Here is a 21110-nt window from a genome sequence, read left to right as displayed (position 1 = left end):
GAGGCCCAGCCCCAGACTGCTAGCATTACGTCCTAGACAGGGTATCTGAGCCAGTGAAAACCTTCCATGGGCAAATGCCCTCAGTATTCTGTGGGCAGTGTCAGGGTCGGGACTGACAAGATGGAGCTAAAGGGTGGAGACCTTGAAAAGCTGCTTGGGGATGGAGAAAAGCTCTGAGGCCATGGAAGAATCCAAATAAGAGTGTCAAAGGGGAGAAAAAGTGTCGGAGGACTGGTCAATGAGAGTGGACTAAGGGAAGGGCCCACTGGTTAGCGTCGGAAGTGTTGGAAGCAAAGCATAAAGAACCTAGGGGTGTGTCTCAGGAGGGCAATGACAGCCAATGAAAAGCAGTCATGGGCGCGGCGCTGTCAAACTTCGCGGGGCGGGACTGAAGCGACCGAGCCAGGGATGGGACGGAAGCCTAAGCCAATGAAAACCCTCCGGGTGGGCGGGGTGTCGTCCTAAGGCCAAGGGTGGAGCCAATGAGAAGCGGTGCCGCGTCCCCGCTGCCCCCGCCTCCGTGGGGCGCGCGCCGGAGCCACGGGCAGCCGTTAGGGGCGGGGCCTGCAGCCGCCCGCGCGCTGCTCGCGCCCTCCCCTTTGTGTCGCCATGGCGGCGGCAGCGGCGACGAGGACGGCGAGCGAGGGGTCGAGCGCGGCCGGCTCCTGAGGNTCCTCTCGTCTCCCCGCGGGTCTTGGGCCGGAGCCCTTACCCCGGCCCCGCCCCCTCAGTGTGCATCCTCTTCCACGCCCTGGATGGAGGTGACAGTGGCCGAGGACCCAGGCTTGGGGGGATGGACTAGTCCCGGGAAGGACCCGCACCCCCAAGTGCCCCCCCTAGGGACCTGCTGAAGCTTCCTGGGTCCTTCACCAGCCCCCATCCCACAGCGGTCCTCAGCGTCTTCTCCCAACATCCACCCCTCCCTGGCTAGCCCCCTCCCCCTGCACCACCAGCCCCTTTGGCGTTCTTGAGCCCCACCCCCACCCGGCTCCATCCTCAGCCTGACCCTTTTCTTCTCCTCGTTCTCACTCCGTTCAGCTCCCTTTAAATCAACCCTCCCCTACCCCTGCCATCAGCCTGAACCTCAGCCTCTTCAGTATCTCCCCTCTCTTTACTCCACCCCAATCCCAATCCCAAACCAGCAATGTACCTCTCGCTAGATCCTTGGGTCCTTCTCCATCTTCTTGTCCTCACCCTCCCTCCCCACCCCCTCCCCACCATGCTGCTCCTGCTCATTCATCCATTCATTCCCTCATTCGCTCACTTAACAGACATTCCCTGATACCTCCTGGCAGACCCCATGTTCCAGGCGCAAAGAGATTCACATCCTGTCCTGCCTTGGGGAGCTTCATGGGCTGGAGAGGGACAGAACCGAGGGTGAGACCCAAGGATGAACCTGGGGTCGCAGTTATATGAAGGAGGGAGAGGCTAAAGCCCAGCCTGGGAAATGCTGATCTGGCAGCTGGTTAATTTATTCATCAGATTTTACCTGGCTCCTGCTGTGTGACTGGGCATTGGAACCCAGAGAAGAATCAGGCTCAACCTTACTTGTGAGGAGCATCAATTCTGTGCCCAGCTCTGTGCTGGACCCTGATCCTGGGGAAGTCACAGTCCAATGGGGGAAATGGACTTGTCACCAGCGATATTTCAGAGTGCTCAGGGCTGGGATGGGAGAACTTCAGGGGATAGGGGGTCTCAAAGAGGAGGCTGACAAAGCCTGGGTCAGGGAGAACTTCCAAGAGGAGGGAATGAGAGAGACAAGACCTGAGGGATGAGGAGGAAGGAACCTACCGAAAGGATGGGGAAAAGCGTTCCATGCAGAGGGAACAACCTTTGCAAAGGCCTAGGAGGAAACAAGAAGATGGTGCTTTTTTTGGACTCTTAGAAGTTTGAGAGCTCTGAGAGTGGAGGCCGTGGGGGCAAGATGGGGCTGGAAGGGTAAACAGACCTGAGAATTCAGACTTTATCTTGAAGATAACAGGGAGCCATTGAAGGTCTATGATCTGTGGAGAGACAGGCAGATATGTGTGGTATGAAAATTACACTGGCACTTGCTGTGAAGAAGCTAGCAGGAGGGGAGAGGTTGGAAGCAGGAAGATTGATAAGATGGGAGCTGTGATTGTCCAGACATCAATAAAAGGTGTGGAGAGGCACATAGGGGAGATAACTATACCCTGCAGGGGCTGAAGGAGGGCTTTAAACAAAGAGAGATGGTACCAGCATGTGCTCTCCCTGCCTCACCTTCAGGCTCTGCTCTTCCAGCCCCCCACCCCAGACCACACACAAAGAAGCAAGCCTAACCTTAGCTGCCTTCACCTCCCCCTGACCTACCTTCTGCTCCATGCAGGACTCCCTGTGAAGCAATTCAGGCCTTCGTGCCCAGGCTCACAGATAACAATGCCCCCGTTGTCTCTCTGCTCCCATCTCTGGAGGCGTCTGATTCTTCTTTCTGCTCTACAGGCTCGCAGCACTGACAGCCTGGATGGCCCAGGGGAGGGCTCAGTGCAGCCCTTGCCCCACACTGGGGGGCCCAGTGTGAAGGGGAAGCCTGGGAAAAGGTGAGGTGAGGGTGAGGCTCAGCTTAGGAGGGGGGCCAAACACAGGAGCCGCCAGTGATGTGTCACCTGTCCCCCAGGCTCTCAGCTCCTCGAGGTCCCTTCCCCCGGCTGGCCGACTGTGCCCATTTCCATTATGAGAATGTTGACTTTGGCCATATTCAGGTAGGAGGGCTTTGCACTCAGGTGGGAGGGTGAGATCTTACCCAAGCCTGAAGCAATTTCAGCCACTTTACCCCTGAAACCTATCTCAGGAATAGCTATTTCCCCATCTGAGCAGTCAGTGGCAGGAGTTGTAGGGTGGAAGGGGAGAATGGTTCATTCATCCATCCATTCGTTTCTTTATTCATTCACCTAACTTTTTTTAGGTGTATGCTTTGTGCAAGGACCCTGTACTCTGAGACATCACCAGGCCCTGCCCTTAGGGAGGCCCAGGCAGGGGACACAGATTCATCCCTAGATAGTGCCAACCTGGAAAGGTCAGGACTGGGACAAAAGTGAGACCCTTACCTGGGCCTTTGTTTCCCTCTGCAGCTCCTGTTGTCCCCAGAGCGTGAAGGCCCCAGCTTCTCTGGAGAGAATGAGCTGGTGTTTGGGGTGCAGGTGACCTGTCAGGTGAGGCCACCCCGTTCTCATCTGGCCTGACAGACTGGTCTTCATGGTTCTCAGCTCAGTGTCATGGGACTACTGCTCCTTTCTGTCCCTCCTGCTCCCGCAGGGCCGTTCCTGGCCAGTTCTCCGAAGTTATGATGACTTCCGATCCTTGGATGCCCACCTACACCGGTGCATATTTGACAGGAGGTTCTCCTGCCTCCCAGAGCTTCCCCCACCCCCAGAGGGGGCCAGGGCTGCCCAGGTAAACTGTTGTCTCAGCCCCCGCCTCAGCTCTGGTGTGTCCTCTGGTGTGTCCTCATGAGCAATGTGTGAAACCATCAAGAGAGGATAGTTAAATATTTAAACACTGGTATGGCCCAGGTTCCAACTAGTCAGAATGGAGAGGCCCAGAATGAAACTGCAGTGGGAGGCTCCTTTCAGTTTTAGTATCATGAGGCATTCCAGGGGATTCAGTGGGAGAGTCAGCATGGCCCGGACCCATGGGGGCACACAGGGGCTTGGCATAGCCTGTTACTAACTGATATGGAAATATTTCAGTGCTTACCAGTGGAGCAGCACCCATGCATTCAGGCTGTATTTCAGCCCTGCCCAGAGGTGAGCTAGGGCAGTATAGGAGGGCCGTGAACTCTCTCAAGGTCTCCTCACAAAAGCCCCCCTGACAACCTGCCCCCAGATGCTGGTACCACTGCTGCTGCAATACCTGGAGACCCTGTCAGGCCTGGTGGACAGTAACCTCAACTGTGGGCCTGTGCTCACCTGGATGGAGGTGGGCCCAGGAAGGGGGACTTGGAGTTGGGAGTGAGTGAGGGATGTCTGAGGAGCAAGAACCAGTCTGAGAGTGTGTGTGGGCACAGAAGAGAAATGAGCCAGAGCGGAGGAGTGTTTGTGTGGGCACATGCCTGTGAGAGAGAATGAGTGCGTGTGTGTGCGTGTGTCAGCAGGCATTGGACTGTGGGGATGGGAGGATTTCAAGATATATCAGTTATAAATAGGTTTGACTGTAACTCCTAGAACTCCTGGCCAGCAGTGGCTCAAACCAGTAGGTTTTCAGAGAGCAGATGTGCAGTGTCTTCTCTGGAGGATGAGGGTACAGGGGTGTCCTGGCACATGAGAGGAAAGGAGGGGCTTTGTTGGGCAAGAATTTAGGTGTTTGACCAGTAGCTCTGACTGACAGAGGCTCTTAGGTAGGGGATAGGTAGCAGCCTCCCCTGGGCATGGAGGAACTTTCTCTGCCCTTATTATCTCCTCTTTCTGGCCTCTCCCCATCTCAGCTGGACAACCATGGCCGGCGACTGCTCCTCAGTGAGGAGGCCTCCCTTAACATCCCTGCAGTGGCCGCTGCGCACGTAATCAAACGGTACACAGCCCAGGCTCCAGATGAGCTCTCCTTTGAGGTGAGGCTGCGGGGAAGCCGAATCTGGCTGGGCTCCCCACTTTCCCTGTCCCTTCTGACCCTCCCTCCAATTACCTTCCCCCTCCCAGGTGGGAGACATTGTCTCCGTGATCGACATGCCACCCACTGAGGATCGGAGCTGGTGGCGGGGCAAACGAGGCTTCCAGGTGAGCCTGGCTTGGGTGGACGGGGGTCAGGGCACTGTGCCAGCTAGGGAGGCCCACTCACTGACCCCAAACCCTCCTCAGGTCGGTTTCTTCCCCAGTGAGTGTGTGGAATTGTTCACAGAGCGGCCTGGTCCAGGACTAAAAGGGGGTGAGTGCCAGGGGCACAATGGGGAGGCCTCCCTGCATCATTTGGCTGTCATCCATTCTTTCCACCCATTGTTCACCCCACAGATGCCGATGGTCCCCCATGTGGTGTCCCAACACACCAGGGTGTCTCCTCTCTGACCTCAGGTAATGGGAACAAGAGGCCAGGCCCCTGCCCACCCCACTCCCCATAAGACCAGTGGCTGCTCTGATACTCTATGGCCTGCCTTTCCTCCCACAGCTGTGCCCCGGCCACGTGGGAAGCTGGCTGGCCTCCTCCGAACCTTCATGCGCTCCCGCCCTTCTCGGCAGCGGCTGCGGCAGCGGGGCATCTTGCGGCAGAGGGTGTTTGGCTGTGACCTTGGAGAGCACCTCAGCAATTCAGGCCAGGACGGTGAGGCCCCATGTCCACCTGCTCAGCCTACTCCTCCCACCCTGTTGCAGCCTGCCCAGACCTGAGCCCTGCTTTCTCCCAGTGCCCCAGGTACTTCGCTGCTGCTCCGAGTTTATTGAGGCCCATGGGGTGGTGGATGGAATCTACCGGCTCTCAGGAGTGTCATCCAACATCCAGAGGCTACGGTGAGGGCCCTCCACCAAATCCTTCCTTCCACACACACTTACTGCGCATTGTCTCTATTCCAGGCCCTGTGCCATGTGCTGTGGACACGGAGTTATCTGGGTGGGGGGGATGGTTAGGAGAGCTTAGGGTGGGGTTGGACTGGGGCTGGGGGCAGGGAAGGCTTTCTTGAAGAAGTGACACCCAAGCTGAGACCTGAAAGGCAAGAGCAGAATAAGCATTGGAAGCAGAGATCAGCTTTCATTGAGTACCCGCCACATGCCATGCACTAGGCACTGGGGACACAGAGACTCCTGCCCTCGCGGGGCTCACACACTGGAGGAAAAGACAAACAAGGAAATGAGAGAGTGTACTAGTAGGTGACAAGTGCTGTGGAGAACAATAGAATGGGGTAAGGAGGATCGTAGTATGTTGGGGAGGGAAATTGCAGTTTTAAATACAGTGGGCAGAGAAGGCTACCTGGCAGAGGGCTTGCTCCAGAGGAGGTGAGGGGCCAGCGGTGCGGATATCCTGGGATGAGCACCCACCGTGGTGGGAACAGTTAGTACAAGGGGAAAGCAGCAGGAGTTCATGTCCCAGAAGTAAATGCGGGCAGAGTACACAAGGCCTTCTGTTAGGATACTGTTGGGATTTTGCCTTTTACACAAAGTAAGGGGGTAACCGCAGGAGGGTCTGAGCTGAGGAGAGACAGCATGAAGAACAGTCTCAAGTGGGAAGCAGTGAGGCATGAGCATTGGGACTAACAGGAGGCGTGAGGTGACGGTGTGGAGCTGGGGCTCTGAGAGACAAGGCACGAGGTCACATGAGAGGGCGTTCACCCAAGAGCAGTGGGACACCACTAGAGAGTTCTGAGTGGGGGCTGCTGGGATTTTGGCCACATTTTCCAGTGACCTCTTGAAGCCAGGAGAATGACTGGAGCATGCGTGGTCATGCTGTGTATTCAGATGGCCTCAGGTAGCCGCAAGCAGGAGCCTCTCCCACCTGAGCCTCAGTGTCCTCCTCTGTAAAATGGGAAACGCCCGTTGAGGCACACGGAGTTGTTGGGGGGCCCGTAAGGTTCTGCCTCTGAAGAGCCCAGCACAGGAAGAGGGTGGCATCCATGTGTGGACACTCTGGGAGGTGGGGGAAGAATACAGCCATGTAGGTCAGCTCTGACCTGAATCTTTCTTCTTGACCTGGTGGCCTCAGGCATGAGTTCGACAGCGAGAGGATCCCTGAACTGTCCGGCCCCGCCTTCCTGCAGGACATCCACAGTGTGTCCTCCCTCTGCAAGCTCTACTTCCGGGAGCTGCCGAACCCCCTGCTCACATACCAGCTCTATGGGAAGTTCAGTGTGAGTAAGGGAGCTGGCAAGGTTGGAGGGTGCGGGGATGCCTCGGCCCACCCCCGTCACGCCTATGCATCATCTCAGGAAGCCATGTCCGTGCCTGGGGAGGAGGAACGCCTGGTGCGTGTCCACGACGTCATCCAGCAGCTGCCCCCGCCTCACTACAGGTAAGCCAGAAGGGGCAGGGAAGGCCTGTGGTGGGGTCCCAAGGGAGTTGAGGCTCAGGTGTCCTCCTCCACTCCCACCCTCAGGACCCTGGAATACCTGCTGAGGCACTTGGCCCGCATGGCGAGACACAGTGCCAACACCAGCATGCATGCCCGCAACCTGGCCATTGTCTGGGCACCCAACCTTCTACGGTAAGCGGGCAGCTCACAGCCTGCCCCCCTCAGCTTCCTTCCACAGGCTGGGCCTCAAGTCTGCCCCACACTTCCCACCCAGAACCCACACAACTTTTGTTCTGATTCATTTCATTCAACACCTATTTCGTAAGGACCTCCTGGGTGCCAGCTCTTGTTCTCAGCACCGGGACCTGGTAGCGAGCAAGATCCTGTGCTCCTAGGCTCACATTTTCATGGGGGAGACGGACAATGAACTATCAACGAGAAAAATAGAGAATATGGTCTGATGGTGATGAGTACCAAGGAGAAAGATTACAAAGCAGGGAAAGGAGATGCACGGGGTCATGGCATTTTGAAAGTTTTGAGTGACAAGGGAGGTTTCCATAAGAAGTCTTCCTAAGGCCAGTAGCAGGGTGAGCCCCAGAGGATTCGATGGTGACGAAGACAGAAGATGTCTCTGTCCTAAATAAAATAGGTGGTCCATGAGATGGTGGATATAAGAACTATTAGGACAAAGAAAAAAAAAGAGAGAAGGAAGCTTATGACTTTAAATAAAGTGGGTGGGGAAGACTGCATTGGGAAGGTAACATTTGAGTCAAGCCCTGCAGAAGGCGAGGGAGGGACCTGTGGGGATATCTGGGAAGGAGCAGACCAGGCCGAGGGAAGGCGAGTGCCAGTGTCAGAGGCTGAAAGGTGCCTGCTGTGCTGGAGGACCACAGGGAGCCCAGTGTGGCTGGAGTGGGTGAGCAAGCGAGGGAGCGGCTGAGGGGGAGGAGACGATGATGTCAGAGAAGTGACAGGGCACTAGCCAGAGGAGTGACTTACGGGGTCGTGGGTCATGGTGAGGACTTAGTTTCTGCCAGGATGGAGGTGCAGCCAGGGGAGGCTCTGAGCCAGCAGGGCCCTGACATCACAGGCTCCCTCTAGTTGTGGAGGGGAGCAGACTGCAGGGGGCAGGACTGACAGGGAGCCCAGGGAGGAGCTGCTGTGACGTCTGGGAGTGGGAGGATGGAGGCTGCGCCATGGTGGGGACAGTGGGGGAGAAGAGCTTAGAATAAGGAGATATTTTTGTGGGTGGAACAGACAGGGACTGCTGAGAGATTGGATGTAGGTGTGAGGGAACGAAGGGGAGGGGTCAGGAGCAACACCTGGTGGGGTTTGGCCTGAGCACTCACTGAGATGGGGAAGGCAGGGAGGGAGGGGGTTTTGGGAAAGGTTGAGAACCCAATTCTGGATGTGATCACTTTGATAAGGTTGGAGGTGTTGGATGACGTCATTTCTTCCATTGGCTCCCCATTGTGCCTAGCTGGAACCCACCAGCTGGGGCTCAAAGCACCTGGCTTCCCTCCCCCTCCTCCCATCCAGGTCCATGGAACTGGAGTCAGTGGGGCTGGGTGGGGCAGCAGCCTTCAGGGAGGTACGGGTGCAGTCGGTGGTGGTGGAATTCCTGCTCACTCACGTGGATGTCCTGTTTAGCGACACCTTCACCTCTGCTGGCCTCGACCCTGCAGGTATGCCCATCCCACCCCCTGATGTCCTGGCTACTGCCCCCTCATTGTTAGGGCTGCAGTGGGAGGGCAGGTGGGCTCCCAGCCCTATCCCTACCCCACTGAAGCTGGACCTCCCTCCTGGCTCCTTGAGGACCCCGCCCCGGCCTCTCCCTCCCCTCCCCCCCCTTCTCATTTCAGCTCCTACGCTCAGGATCCCCACTTCTTGGCCCGGACATCGTTCTTCCTTCACCCCTTGTAGCTCCTGGGGGCTCTTGGGGCCATGGGTCCACCAGGGAGGAGGTGGGAGGTCCCCAGACTTGACCCCGCCCCGGCCCCACCCAGACTCCCCGCCCTACCCCGGACCCCAGCCCAATCAGGATTCAGCACGACGGAGGGCCCTCTGGCCCGAGGTAACTGAAGCCAGAGCCGCTGCCCTCGCTGGCTGTTGGGAGCTGCCTCCTCATCAGCTCGTTCTGCCTCACTCCTCCTCCTCACCTGCCTGCTGCCCACCCATTCCCGCCTGATCCGCCCTGGCCCCCTGCCTTGCCAGCCCGGGTGGGCACGCTGCGGGGCCGGGGCTTGGGCTGTAGCGCTTGGCTTTGCCTGTGGCCTTAAGTGGCCCCCTGACCTGACAGCTGCCCCCTTTCCCAACTCCCTAGGCCGCTGCCTCCTCCCCAGGCCCAAGTCTCTTGCGGGCAGCGGCCCCTCCACTCGCCTGCTGACGCTGGAGGAAGCCCAGGCTCGGACCCAGGGCCGGCTGGGGACTCCCACCGAGCCCACCCCTCCCAAGGCCCCAGCTTCACCTGTGGAAAGGTGAGTGGGATGCTGGTGGGAGCACAGGGCCAGCCTGGAGGCCCCAGATCTCAGACTGCTTCCTGTGTCTCATGCAAACCCCAGGAGGAAAGGGGAGAGAGGCGAGAAACAGCGAAAGCCAGGGGGAAGCAGTTGGAAGACCTTCTTTGCACTGGGTCGGGGCCCCAGCATCCCCCGAAAGAAGCCTCTACCCTGGCTGGGGGGCACCCGCGCCCCACCGCAGCCTTCAGGTCAGAGGCCACCGTGGGTGGGGGTGTAGGGTGGGAGGGGAGGCACTCCAGAGTTCCCATGACCATCCTACTTCTCCTCGCAGGTGGCCGACCTGACACAGTCACGCTGAGATCTGCCAAAAGTGAGGAGTCTCTGTCATCGCAAGCCAGTGGGGCTGGTGAGTGCTGTGTGGCTCATGCCCGGGCCGTGGTGGAGCTGGGAGGGTTGGGGGCCCTGAGGTGGCCTCTAAATGTACTTCAAATTTGGGGTATTTGGGGTTGTTTTTTGTTTTGTTTTTTAGTTCCTAATGTGGGCATGAGGTGCAGGGTGCCAGAGAAAGCCTCACCCTTGGTTCATGATGTACTGTGATCATTGGTCCAGGCAGGGGCCTCTCAGGCTTTTATTCACTCCTTTTGAAAAAAATCTAAATAATAAATCGAACACCAGTGAACCCACTGGCCAGAACTAGAAGAGCCCCACTCCCTCACCTGCAAGCTCCTCCCCTCTCCCATCTGCTACCCCTCCACTGGAGGGGCCCCCTAGATTTGATGGGCAGCATCCCCTTGCTCTAAGGTCTTACTTACCACCTGCAGGCCTCTGCCTAAGTAACATGTGGCACAGTCCTTGCTGTTTTGAAACTTTAAAGAGTGCCTAAGAAAGGGGGTGTGGTGCTGGATGTGGAACTTGACTTTCTGCTCGCTGCCACCCACGTGGCGGAGTGTAGTTCAGGCTCATTCCTCTTGGCTGCTCTCTGGTATCCGTGTGCGGCTCTCCCATCAGAGTCGCTTGTCCATCTGACTCCCGAGGGGCCTGGGGGCCCTGGTGAGCACTCCCTGCACGGCGACACTGTGGAGAGCACCCCAGGCACCCAGGAGCGGAGGGTACTCTGCAGGCCATGCTCCTGTTCATGTTCCACCTATGTGAGGAGGCAGGATCATTTTCCAAACCTGGTTGCCCCAGTCTGCACTCCCCATAGTGAGAGCCCAGGAGACCCCGCTGGACTCCTGCTCACCAACCGCGTGGTTGTCAGATGTCAGTCTTGCCTTTGGGTGTAGAAGCAGTCTCATCATGGCCTTGCCGTCTCTTTCCTTTCTCACTGTGAGTCTGAACAGCGAACAGCTCTCCCTGGATTTGCAGCCACTGGGACCCTATCCAGGGAGGTGCCTCTTCGTGTAACTTCCCCAGCCTAACGCACTGGGTGATGCACCCTACTATTACTGCTGTATGGCTATGTCAAGTTCTGGCCCCTGACCTAACTGCTCCCCTTCCAGGCCTCCAGAGGCTGCACAGGCTCCGGCGACCCCACTCCAGCAGTGACGCTTTCCCTGTGGGCCCGGCACCTGCTGGCTCCTGCGAGAGCCTGTCCTCGTCATCCTCCTCCTCTGAATCCTCCTCCTCTTCGGAGTCCTCATCCTCCGGATCCTCAGGAGCTGGGCTGGGGGCACTCTCTGGGTCCCCCTCACACCGAACCTCAGCCTGGCTAGATGATGGTGACGAGCTGGACTTCAGCCCACCCCGCTGCCTGGAGGGGCTCCGGGGGCTCGACTTCGATCCCCTGACCTTTCGCTGCAGCAGCCCCACACCAGGGGACCCAGCACCTCCCGCCAGCCCGGCACCCCCAGCCCCTGCCTCTGCCTTCCCACCCAGGGTGACCCCACAGGCCCTCTCACCCCGTGGGGCCGCCAGCCCTGCCTCGCCCACTGCCCTGGACATCTCAGAGCCCCTGGCTGTATCAGTGCCACCTGCTGTCCTGGAGCTGCTGGGGGCCGGGGGAACGCCTGCCTCAGTCACCCCAACGCAGACCCTCAGCCCCAGCCCAGGCCTCCGGCCCCATCTCATCCCCTTGCTGCTGCGGGGAGCTGAGGCCCAGCTGAGTGACACGTGCCAACAGGAGATCTGCAGCAAGCTGGCGCTGCCTGTTCCCCGGGGAGCCCAAGGCCAGCACGGTGAGTCTGGCTAGCCTGCCCCACACCCTGATCGACCCTGACGCTACACCTGAGACCTGGCTGACTCCTCTTCCCATTCCTCCCTGTGTAGGTCCTGGTATGGATTCACCGCTGCTGCCCCCACCCCTGTCCCTCCTGCGCCCTGGGGGGGCCCCACCCCCACCCCCCAAGAACCCAGCACGCCTCATGGCCCTGGCCCTGGCTGAGCGGGCTCAGCAGGTGGCCCAGAGACAGAGCCAACAGGAGCATGGGAGCACCCCTTCTGCTCCCCACTCCCCTTTCCACCGTTCACTGTTGCTGGAGGTGGGCGGTGAGCCCCCAGGGACCTCAGGGGTTGGGCCAGCCCCCAACTCCCTAGCCCACCCAGGTGCCTGGGTTCCTGGACCCCCACCCTCCCTACCAAGGCAACAAAGTGATGGGAGCCTGGTGAGGAGCCAGCGGCCCCCAGGGACCTCAAGGAGGGGACCCAGAGGCCCTGCCCAGGTCAGTGTCCAGCTCGGGAGAGGTGGGGGGTGCAGGGGGTGTGGGGATAAGCCAGAGATGGCAGCTCAGTTTCTATATTCTGTCCCCCCATAGGTTCCTACTCCCGGCTTCTTCTCTTCAGCCCCTCGGGAGTGCCTGACGCCCTTCCTTGGGGTCCCCAAACCAGGCTTGTATCCCCTGGGTTCCTCATCCTTCCAGACCAGCTCCCCAGCCCCAGTCTGGAGGAGCCCCTTAGGTCCCCCTGCACCACTTGACAGGGGAGAGAACCTGTACTATGAAATCGAGACGGGTGAGGGAACCCCCTACACTGGCCCCACTCGGTCCTGGAGTCCCTTTTGCTCTATGCCCCCAGATAGGCTCAATGCCTCATATGGCCTGCTTGGCCAATCGCCACCACTCCACAGGTCCCCCGACTTCCTGCTCAGCTATCCACCAGCACCTTCCTGCTTTCCCCATGACCACCTTGGCTACTCAGCCCCCCAGCATCCTGCCAGGCGCCCTACCCGGCCTGAGCCCCTCTATGTTAATCTAGCTCTGGGGCCCAGGGGTCCCTCACCTGCCTCTTCCAGCTCTTCCTCCCCTCCTGCCCACCCCCGTAGCCGTTCAGATCCTGGCCCCCCAGCCCCCCGCCTACCCCAGAAACAGCGGGCCCCCTGGGGCCCCCACACCCCTCACAGGGTGCCTGCGCCCTGGGGACCTCCAGAGCCTCTCCTGCTGTACAGGGCAGCCCCACCAGCCTATGGGAAGGGGGGCGAGCACCACCGTGGGTCCTTGTACAGGAATGGGGGGCAAGGAAGGGAGGGGGCTGGTCCCCCACCCCCCTACCCCACTCCCAGCTGGTCCCTCCACTCTGAGGGTCAGACCCGAAGCTACTGCTGAGCCACAGCAGGGAAAGACCTTCCTCCCTTACCTTCCCCTTCACTGATCTTGGCCCAATTCAATCCCTTTTGTATTTTCTTGAACTCCTGACCCTTACCCCAGGTTTCTAACTTTGTAACTTGTTTCTGATGTGGGTCCCTAACCTGTTATAGCTTCCCTACCCTGGGCGGAAGGGCACACCCATTCCCCACCCACCATCCTCCCATCCTGGGGGCTCTCGCACAAATCTGAGGGCTAGGCTGACACCCTGTTTTCCCTCTCCCTCCAGGAGCCCCCAACTTGTTCTGACCTGTGCACAGGGGGTTGGGGAACAGCTCCTGCCCATCTCCCTCCACACCCCCCACTAAACCATCTGACAAAATTAATGAATAAAAACGGTGAAAACACTGCTGCTGGTGTCATGCTGGGGCTAGACTCAGGGAACAAAGAGGCAGAGACAGATGGATTACTTTATCACTTCATCATTTCAGCAAGTGCTGCATGGGAAGTCATTCCTGGGAGGCTCTGAGGGGTGGTGTCTGCAGACAGGCAGTCATGGGCCCTCTAAGAATCCATGTCAGGAGCGGGGTAGAGGCTGGGCTTGTCTCCAAGTCGGCGTCCACCTCGCAGCTCTGCTAGGATCTCCTCCAGCAGGTCCATCCTGGGGAGCAGTGGGACGGGGTGGAGCCGGGGTCACTGCGGGGATGAGGAAAGGGCCCCAGGGGCCCCCAGCAGGTCCCAGTTCTCACTTCTGCAGGCTGGAGAAGCAACCTCCTCTGATCAGCTCAGGACTGGGCTCCTGCAGGGGAAAAAGGCTGGAGCTGCCCCCCAGTAGCCATGGAGCTCAGGATGGGCCTGGGAGGGTGAGACGGTCCAGGGGACAGGCTCAGGGTCCCCTGCTTCACCCACCCTCGTGGCCTTCCCTGCCAGCAGCCTCCAGGGTGTGGGTCAGCAGGCAGGGGGTGGGCTCACAGGGCGGGGGTGGGGGTCCAGCAGGGCAGCCCTGTGTGTGTGCCACTGCAGCCCCTGCAGGACTGGCATCTTAGCTGAGTTCCTCTCCAGCTGCTCCACAGAACCCTGGGTCCCCAGAAGGGAGGCTGAGTCCTGAAGGCTGGAGTGCAGCACAGGGCCCTGGGGGAAGTTGGGTTGGTCAGTGGGCACAGGTCAGTGAGAGGACAGTCGGGGGGTTCCGGGGGGGGGCCCCTGGTCAAAGGAGAGGCAGCCAGGGAAACGGGTTGGTGACAACTGGGGTGAGGGGTCACAGTTTAACGAATGGACAATCGTGCAGGTCCCCGGCGGGATCCATACTGTTGAGCTGGGCTCCAGGCAGCAGTGCGGGCTGATCCTGGCTGCAGGGCTGGAGTCTGGGTAGACGCTGGGGCCGGGACTCGGGCTGCTGCCGAGAGTCAAGCTGCTGCCTGAGTCCCAGGCTGTGGCCCTCTGGACTCTGCTGTGGCCTGTGACCTCGGGCGTCTTCAGGGCCTGCAGGGACAATGGCAGGAGCTGGCATGAGTGGCCCAAGTGCCCCGCAGCTCCCCTGGTCCTCCATATACCTGCTCTGGCTCCTACCTGGCATGGGGAAGGGCCTAGGGACATCAACGGGGGCACAGGCCTGGGTGTAGTCTTGGCTCTAGGGACCACCTCACAGTACAGTGTCTCTGGGAGGACAGACCAGCTGGTTGGAATATGGGGAGCAGAGCTGAGCTCAGCACCGGCTACCACCCTCTCCATGCCCTCTAACCTGGTAGGAAACCCTGAGACACAGGGCTTCGTGTGGTCCAGTGCCTTGGGGAACTCACCTCAGGAGCTGAGTCCTGTGGAAAGGAGGCTGGGTGTGCGACATGGGTCCTGCCTAAGGTTCCGTGGCTACCACCCACCTTGGCCAACCTGTCCTGTACCTGGGCCATGGCCTCCCACAGCAGGTATCGAGTGTTCTGCAGGCTGCCCCAGCGGTCAGCAGGTCCTAGGCCCAGCCCAGCCTGAACCAGGGCCTGGTAGGGGGCCGGCACCAGGGGATCCAGGGCCGGGCTCTCACCTGCCTCCAATTTAGCCTTCACCTCTGGCCCCTTTCTCCCGGCCCAGGGCAGCTCTCCTGTGAGGAAGCATGATTGGGGGACCCAAACTGGAGGGCAGCCTCAGTGGGGCAGGGTGTAGGATCACTCACTGACCAGTGAACACCTCCTGGGCCAAGATGCAAAAGCTGTAGAGATCTGAGGTGGCAGCAGGCATGTCACCGCAGATGAGCTCAAGTGGCAGCCAGGGGTACAGTTCAGGAGGCGGGGGCAGCCCTGGGCCTGGGCCTCCCCGGGAGTAGTCCTTCTGTGGCCTGTGGAGGCGGAGGGGCCTGGTGAGCCAGCGGCCACTGGACAGGGATACAGGGGCAGGAAGGTGAGGCGGGCACTCACCTGGGCTGCAGCCAGCTCTGGTGCAGTGGGCGCCCGTGCTCCAGGCTGCCCACTTTGGCCAGGCCTGGCCGTACCAGCTGCACGGCGTGAGAGCTGAGGCCGCCGTGAGCGCGCCAGCGGGCCTGCAGGAACAGCAGGGCCTCCAGCACCTGCAGCAGCAGGTGGCCGGGCAGCAGGCCCGGCACAGTGCAGGGCCCTCCCGGACTCGGCCCGCGTGGGTGAAGCACCACATGCAGGGAGCCCAGCCACACGGGTTCGAAGAGAAGGCACAGCCCTGACAGGTCCGCTGACGGGCTCAGTGCCATCAGCAGCAGCAGGTTGGGGTGGTGCAGGGTGCTGGGCGGGAGGAGAGCAGGCCACTCACCAGGAGGCCCCGACCTGCATGGCGGGGGCTGCTCCTGGGCACAGATCAGCACGGGCCAGGGGTTGACGATCTGCACCAGCCACCAGACAGAGGAGAAACTGAGACCTGGCTCACAGGGCCAGCACCCAGTTCATACCCCATCTGGGGTACCCCTCCCCACGCCCAGCCACCCCTCCGTGGCCTGTAATACACCGCACATAGCCCTGGGACCCACTTTACAGTGGGGGGGAGGGGTGGCTGCTCCAGCAGGAGGACTCCTTGCCAGGTGCTGGCCCAGAGGTGAAGACCGTAACCGTGGCCACTGCCACACTCCCTGGCCTCCTGTTTATGAGACACTTGAGTTCGGAGGACAGGCCGGAGACTGGTCTGTGGGGCTGGGCCAGCCTGAGGCAAGGCTGGGGGTGGTGTACCTGCAGTGCTGAAGGTCAGCCAACAGCACATCTGGCTGAGCTCCAGGTGCCTTCAGCTGCCGAGCTGTCACAGGGTGGCCCCTCCACAGGAGGCTAGAGAATGGGGAGGGGGAAAGAGCCACAGGTCTGAAATGGGGGGTCTTCCTACAAGGGAAGGAAGAGAGCTGGACACCTCCCAGAACTCTGCTGGACAGCTAGGCAGGGGGTGTGGGAGGGGCTCTCTCTCACTTGGCCATGAAGGTGTGGGAGCTGCTCTCGTAGGTGCGGTCAGGCTCGCCCTGGGCTGGCAGCATCTCCTTGGGGTCTGCGAGGGGTATGCCTGTTACCAGCCCCAGTGGCCACAGGCTGCTCAGCTGGAGATGGGGAGTGGGACTATGAGGCACAAAGCGGACAGGGGTGTTCCCTGCTCCCCCAACCCCTCCCGCTTACCTGGCCAAACCCCAAGGCTGGAATTTGGGGGGGTCTTCTGATGTGCTCCGGCCTCGGCACCCTGGGGCAAAGGGAAGTCCAGGGGTGAGTCTAGGACAGCTGGAGGTGGTGGGTGAGGGGGCTTCAGGATGTGGATAATTACCTGTCCATACGCACCAGCCGCGGCAAGGACAGGGAGCCACACAGGCTGTGTCTAGAGCCGACCTGCAACTGGCCCAGGGATGCACTGGCTGCCAACTCACCGTCATGCACCAGTGCTGATATGCGGGCTCGGCACAGCTCTAACAGCTCCAGCACCTGGATGGGGGACGTGTGCGGTGAAGCAGACAGGGGTGCCGGCTCTATATGCCCCCACACCACCTGGGCCACTGCTCACCTCCCAGCTCTGCTTAGCACCACCCTGCTCTGCCCAGTCCCGAGGCGTGCGACCCTTCTGGTCATGCAGACGCAGGTCACCCCCCGCCTGTAGCAGGTGCAGCATCACCAGGCTGCTGCCCGAGAAGGCGCCTGCGTGCACAGGTGTGCTGCCATCAAGGCAGCGGCTGCAGTGGAACAATGAGGACAGAAATGGATTAGGAAAGGGGCAGAAGAGGGACAAGAGGTGACAGGATGGAAGCACTGAGGGATGAGGGGAGTCACAGTGAACACGGGAGGTGGATACCGGGACAGGAGGGGTCACCTGGGGACACAGTGGGGCCTTTGAGAGATGAGAGTCTCACTGTGAGCATGGGGGGTAGTGGGAGAATGGGAATAGTCCCTGGAGAACAAGGGGTTAGTCCAGAGAACAAGCGCGAGATCAGTGGGGATGGAAGGATCATCAGGATGGAAGGTGTCATGAGGGAGTGGTCTCTGGGGAGGAAAGCCCTGACTCTCAGACTCTCTGGGGCTCAGACCCAGACCCCTGGGAGTGTGGGGGCATGGCCATCGGTCCACTCACTGGTTGGGGTTGGCGCCAAAGGTCAGCAAGAGCTGCACGGCAGAGCTGTGGCCCAGCAGCGCCGAGAGGAAGAGCCCCGTCTGCCCAGCAGAGTTCTCGCCATCCACCTGGACAACTATGGGGCAGCAACACTTAGGACTGTCCCTGCCCTTTACTCCAGAGGCAGAGGTCCTGGGGGCTGCTATGCAACAATACTTCTGCCAATTCCCAGTCCCTCCCTGCCTGGGTCACCCTCAACTCCAGGTTCTATCTGTATGTTCTGGAACCCCCATCCTCCAACCATTGGGAACTCTGCTCAGAATCTGTCTCAACACAGCACTCACCATTAGTAAGTCCCCAGAGTCGCAACAAGGGGCGAAATCCACCTGCTATGCTGACACCCATCTGCCATCCCAGAAGTGTCAAAATCACACAAAGGTGCCCGGGGGGCCAGGGGGAAGTGGATGTCTCAGGGACCTTGGCTGACAGGAGCCTCGTGCACTGTCCAGGGCAGGCAGCCTCCACCCAGCTCTAATTCAGTGTATATATACAGGTCCCATGTGGCCAGCAGCCAATTCTTCAAGAAAAGCAAACTCCTTGGATTTTATCAGGCAAAATCTCAAGTTTATTTTTGAATACTGCTTCTAAGAGCCGAATCCAAGTAGCAACCTCCTCTGCACTCCACTTATGCCAATCCCTTCCCCCCACCATCCTGACCAGATCCTCTGCCAACCCCTCCTCTTCATACCCACTATCCCGAATTCTTCTTCCCCTAGGCCCTCACCTATCTCCCTACTGAGGGCAAATGCATGCTGTCTTTGTCCTTGCAGTCCTATGTCCTAGGCAGATGCGGCTAAAATCAATCATGCACTTGGCCCAACCCAGCTTGGTCTCTGTTACAAAATCCCTCCAAACGTGGTCCTTTAGGAATATCTGAATATCATATTTACTGCATTCTATTTTACCCAGTAGCCCACTGTCTTTTGCAATGGCATCCTCACTGGTTTTCTGCATTTGTCTTGCCCTGCAGAAGGGTGTTCTTAAAACACAAATCACTGCATGATATAGATAATCATTACAATGGTAATCATTTCATTTCATGCATAGACAATCTTGTACAAGTTGTTCCAAAAACAAACAAACAAAAAAAGACAGAAAAAGAGGGCAAGACTCCTTTTACGAAGATAGAATGAACTTAATTGCAAAGCCAGGTAAATTTCCAGAACCAAAAATGAAATCATATTTCAATTCCACTTATGATCATATATGCTAACCCCCTAAACAGACTAAAAGGGATTATCCAATTGATTTATTCCCAGAAATCAAGGATGATTCAACATAAGAAAATCAATCAATGTAGGAAAACATATTCATGGATTAAAGAACAAAAATCACATTTGGCTCAGCAGATACAGAAAAAGCACCTGAAAAAATTCAAAATTTCCATAGGAAACGCTTAATGACAGAGAACAAACTGAGGGCTGGTGGTGGGAGATGGGTGGGGGGATGAGCTAAATGGGTGATGGGTATTAAGGAGGGCACTTGTTATGACGAGCACTGAGTGGTATATATAAGTGATGAATCACTAAATTAATAACTTTTTAAAAATGAAATTCAATACTTAGTTATGTTTGGGGGGGCAAATACCTCAAAAAACAAAGAATAGATGGGAACTTCCTCACTTTACAAAAATTACAAACCAAAACCCAAGAGCACCCACGATACTTGATGCAGAAATAAAGAATAATCCCCGTTACTATCAAGAACAAGGAAAGAGATGTCCATTGACAACAAGGTTTGGGGGTTCTGGCCAACACCTTACACGAAGAAAAAAAGAATTAGAGTTTAAAGGGCTGGGACCAAATTGTCACCATCTATAGGTAAGAAAAACTGTAGAAGAATAAAAATTTACGATTATTAAGTTCAGAAAGTGGCCAGAAACACAATCGACTTAGAAAAATCAGTGAAAAATGGAAATTGTAAATTAGATGTTAATTTCCTGCCTACAACTCCAATGGCTTCCCATCACACACACAACAAAATATAACAATTCACCCACTACTTCAGAGGCCCTTTCCTGTTTGTAGCTGGTGCCTCTTAGCTTCAGCCCTCTCCGAGTCCCCCTCCTCCCCTGCTGCAACTTACAATTTGTTTTGACCTCAAGGCCTTTGCACTGGCTATTTCACCCTGGCGTTGGGGAGGGGGTGGTTGCATGACCAGCTCTTGTAATTACAAAGTCACTCTTTTCGGTGTATCTACTTCATCCTCACCACTCTCTTAAATTCTCATGATAGATTTCATTCACAATGACCCAGAAGGTAATCCTTAAATCCTTAAATCCCCATCACAGAGGCTAGCACACAATAGTGCCTGGTACACGACTGGCTCACTGAAGTCCCACCTCCTACACTGGCCTCTTGAGATGGCTCCCGCAGGCAGCTGCAGGAGCCAAATCCTCACCTCTCCGCAGGAGCCGAGTGAGGCCCCAGCCTGGGCCCCCGGCCACAGCCAGGCGATGCAGTCGTCCCACCTGGCCTTCTGGATCCCTAACAGAGCCCAGCTCCACAGGGAAGCGAGAGCGCAGGGAGGGCATCTGTGGGCTCCCGCCTCGCTCAGCTCCTGGGCAGGGATCACCTAAGGGTTCGCATGAAGACAGAAGTGAAGATAGGACCTCTGGGAGCAAGAAAAACAGACCTGGCTGGGAGTCCTGGAGGGCCGCTTGAGAAAGGGATGGGTCTCAGGAGGAATCCGCTCTGCTGTTAGGTGTTTGAATGAGAAAAGAGGTGGGATCTGGGAGAGCTACAGACTGGCAGGTCTGGGGTCTAAGTGAGTACGAGGGCTAAGGTATTCTGTCTGGCGGAGGGGGTGTAAGGTCTCCAGGGATAGGATCTGAGCTGAGTAAAGGAGACTAGGGGTTTAGGAAAAGGGTCTGGTGGAAGAGGGGCCTAGGAAGTGTTGGGGCCCGAGAGGGGATGAGGTCTCCAGGCTGTGCGAGGGGGTGGAAGGGAGGAGGGCAATCAGGGCAGGGGCTGAGGCCCTGAGGCAGGCTCTGTAGGCTGGGACACAGACTGAGGTTCAGGGCAGCCTCTGGGTGCTGGGGTGGGGTCTGAGGGCTAGGGGAAGGGACTAAGGACGGAAGGGGTCTGAGGGCTGTGTCTGTAGGCAGGGAGCCGGATTCCGATAAGGGGTAGGGTCTGCGGGCCACTAGGCCTGGGAAGGAAGGAGGACTATAAGGGAGGGGGAGGTCTGGGGGCGGGGTCTAGTCTGAGGGCCCACTGAGCTCCAGGAAGATTCTGCGGCCTAGGCCCCAGCGGAGGGATCTTTGCACCTACCGTTAGGCTTCTAGAGTGATCGCCACATGACTGCCACGTGACCGGGGCACGCTCGCTCCGGAGTCGGACTGAGCGGGAATCAGGGGCGCATGCGCATCTGTGCCTTGCACTTGCGCAGTGGGCCCCCGCCGCCCCCTCCCCTACAACGCTGAGATGATGCGAAAAAAGGGAAAGCGGTAACCACACCGGAGCTATCGGCCTTGCAGTACACGTTACCCTCTCCTTACGCCTGCCCCAGGACTTGTTTCAGGTACTGGGCCCTTCCTGATCCCTGCCCTCGGCTGTCTTCTTCCCATGCTTCTCACCAGCACCACAGGCTATCTCCTCTTTCCCTA

The 21110-nt window shown here is 58.3% G+C and overlaps 2 protein-coding genes across 9 annotated transcripts; one reads left to right on the top strand and one right to left on the bottom strand.

The window, feature by feature from the left end:
• Window positions 1-1452: 1452 nt before the first annotated feature.
• ARHGAP33 (Rho GTPase activating protein 33) lies at window positions 1453-13327 on the top strand. The gene is made up of 21 exons (XM_034638256.1): window positions 1453-2558; window positions 2636-2720; window positions 3090-3170; window positions 3274-3411; window positions 3844-3936; window positions 4442-4564; window positions 4653-4730; window positions 4812-4878; window positions 4962-5021; window positions 5116-5268; window positions 5351-5453; window positions 6640-6784; window positions 6863-6945; window positions 7030-7137; window positions 8485-8630; window positions 9269-9422; window positions 9507-9652; window positions 9736-9810; window positions 10904-11578; window positions 11670-12061; window positions 12155-13327. The coding sequence occupies exons 1-21, from the start codon at window positions 2398-2400 to the stop codon at window positions 12938-12940; spliced, it is 3852 nt and encodes a 1283-aa protein (XP_034494147.1). The 5' UTR covers window positions 1453-2397; the 3' UTR covers window positions 12941-13327.
• Window positions 13328-13385: 58 nt separating this feature from the next.
• On the bottom strand, window positions 13386-20903 carry LOC100470106 (inactive serine/threonine-protein kinase TEX14). 8 transcript variants are annotated; one of them, XM_034638267.1, is made up of 16 exons: window positions 20776-20903; window positions 19904-20077; window positions 17465-17579; window positions 16904-17069; window positions 16670-16824; window positions 16528-16588; window positions 16327-16451; window positions 16099-16191; window positions 15325-15660; window positions 15088-15245; window positions 14661-15011; window positions 14489-14577; window positions 14228-14401; window positions 13892-14050; window positions 13669-13718; window positions 13386-13580 (listed from the first exon to the last, which is right to left on the bottom strand). In XM_034638267.1, exons 2-16 carry the CDS (start codon window positions 20034-20036, stop codon window positions 13484-13486), a joined length of 2262 nt encoding a protein of 753 aa, XP_034494158.1. In that variant the 5' UTR covers window positions 20037-20077; window positions 20776-20903; the 3' UTR covers window positions 13386-13483. The 8 variants fall into 8 exon arrangements, 7 of the variants coding, with proteins under 7 accessions (XP_034494158.1, XP_034494160.1, XP_034494164.1 ...); XM_034638269.1 differs by lacking the exon at window positions 20776-20903 and having other exon boundaries at window positions 14661-14733; window positions 14818-15011; window positions 19904-20059; XM_034638273.1 differs by lacking the exons at window positions 14489-14577; window positions 20776-20903 and having other exon boundaries at window positions 14719-14733; window positions 14818-15011; window positions 19904-20059.
• Window positions 20904-21110: the final 207 nt, after the last annotated feature.

This window comes from Ailuropoda melanoleuca, chromosome 12 (assembly GCF_002007445.2).
Source record: "Ailuropoda melanoleuca isolate Jingjing chromosome 12, ASM200744v2, whole genome shotgun sequence".
Lineage (NCBI taxonomy): Eukaryota > Metazoa > Chordata > Mammalia > Carnivora > Ursidae > Ailuropoda > Ailuropoda melanoleuca.
This window is presented reverse-complemented; position numbering and strand designations above follow the sequence as displayed.

Coding starts and splice junctions, on each gene's coding strand:
- ARHGAP33 (XM_034638256.1), top strand. CDS start 2,398: ATGCCCCCGTTGTCTCTCTGCTCCCATCTCTGGAGGCGTCTGATTCTT. Junction 6,785..6,862: donor AGCTCTATGGGAAGTTCAGT/GTGAGTAAGGGA, acceptor GCATCATCTCAG/GAAGCCATGTCCGTGCCTGG. Junction 12,062..12,154: donor GACCCAGAGGCCCTGCCCAG/GTCAGTGTCCAG, acceptor GTCCCCCCATAG/GTTCCTACTCCCGGCTTCTT.
- LOC100470106 (XM_034638267.1), bottom strand. CDS start 20,036: ATGCCCTCCCTGCGCTCTCGCTTCCCTGTGGAGCTGGGCTCTGTTAGG. Junction 15,661..16,098: donor GCTGACCTTCAGCACTGCAG/GTACACCACCCC, acceptor CCTCCCGCCCAG/CACCCTGCACCACCCCAACC. Junction 15,012..15,087: donor GGCCCAGGAGGTGTTCACTG/GTCAGTGAGTGA, acceptor GCTTCCTCACAG/GAGAGCTGCCCTGGGCCGGG.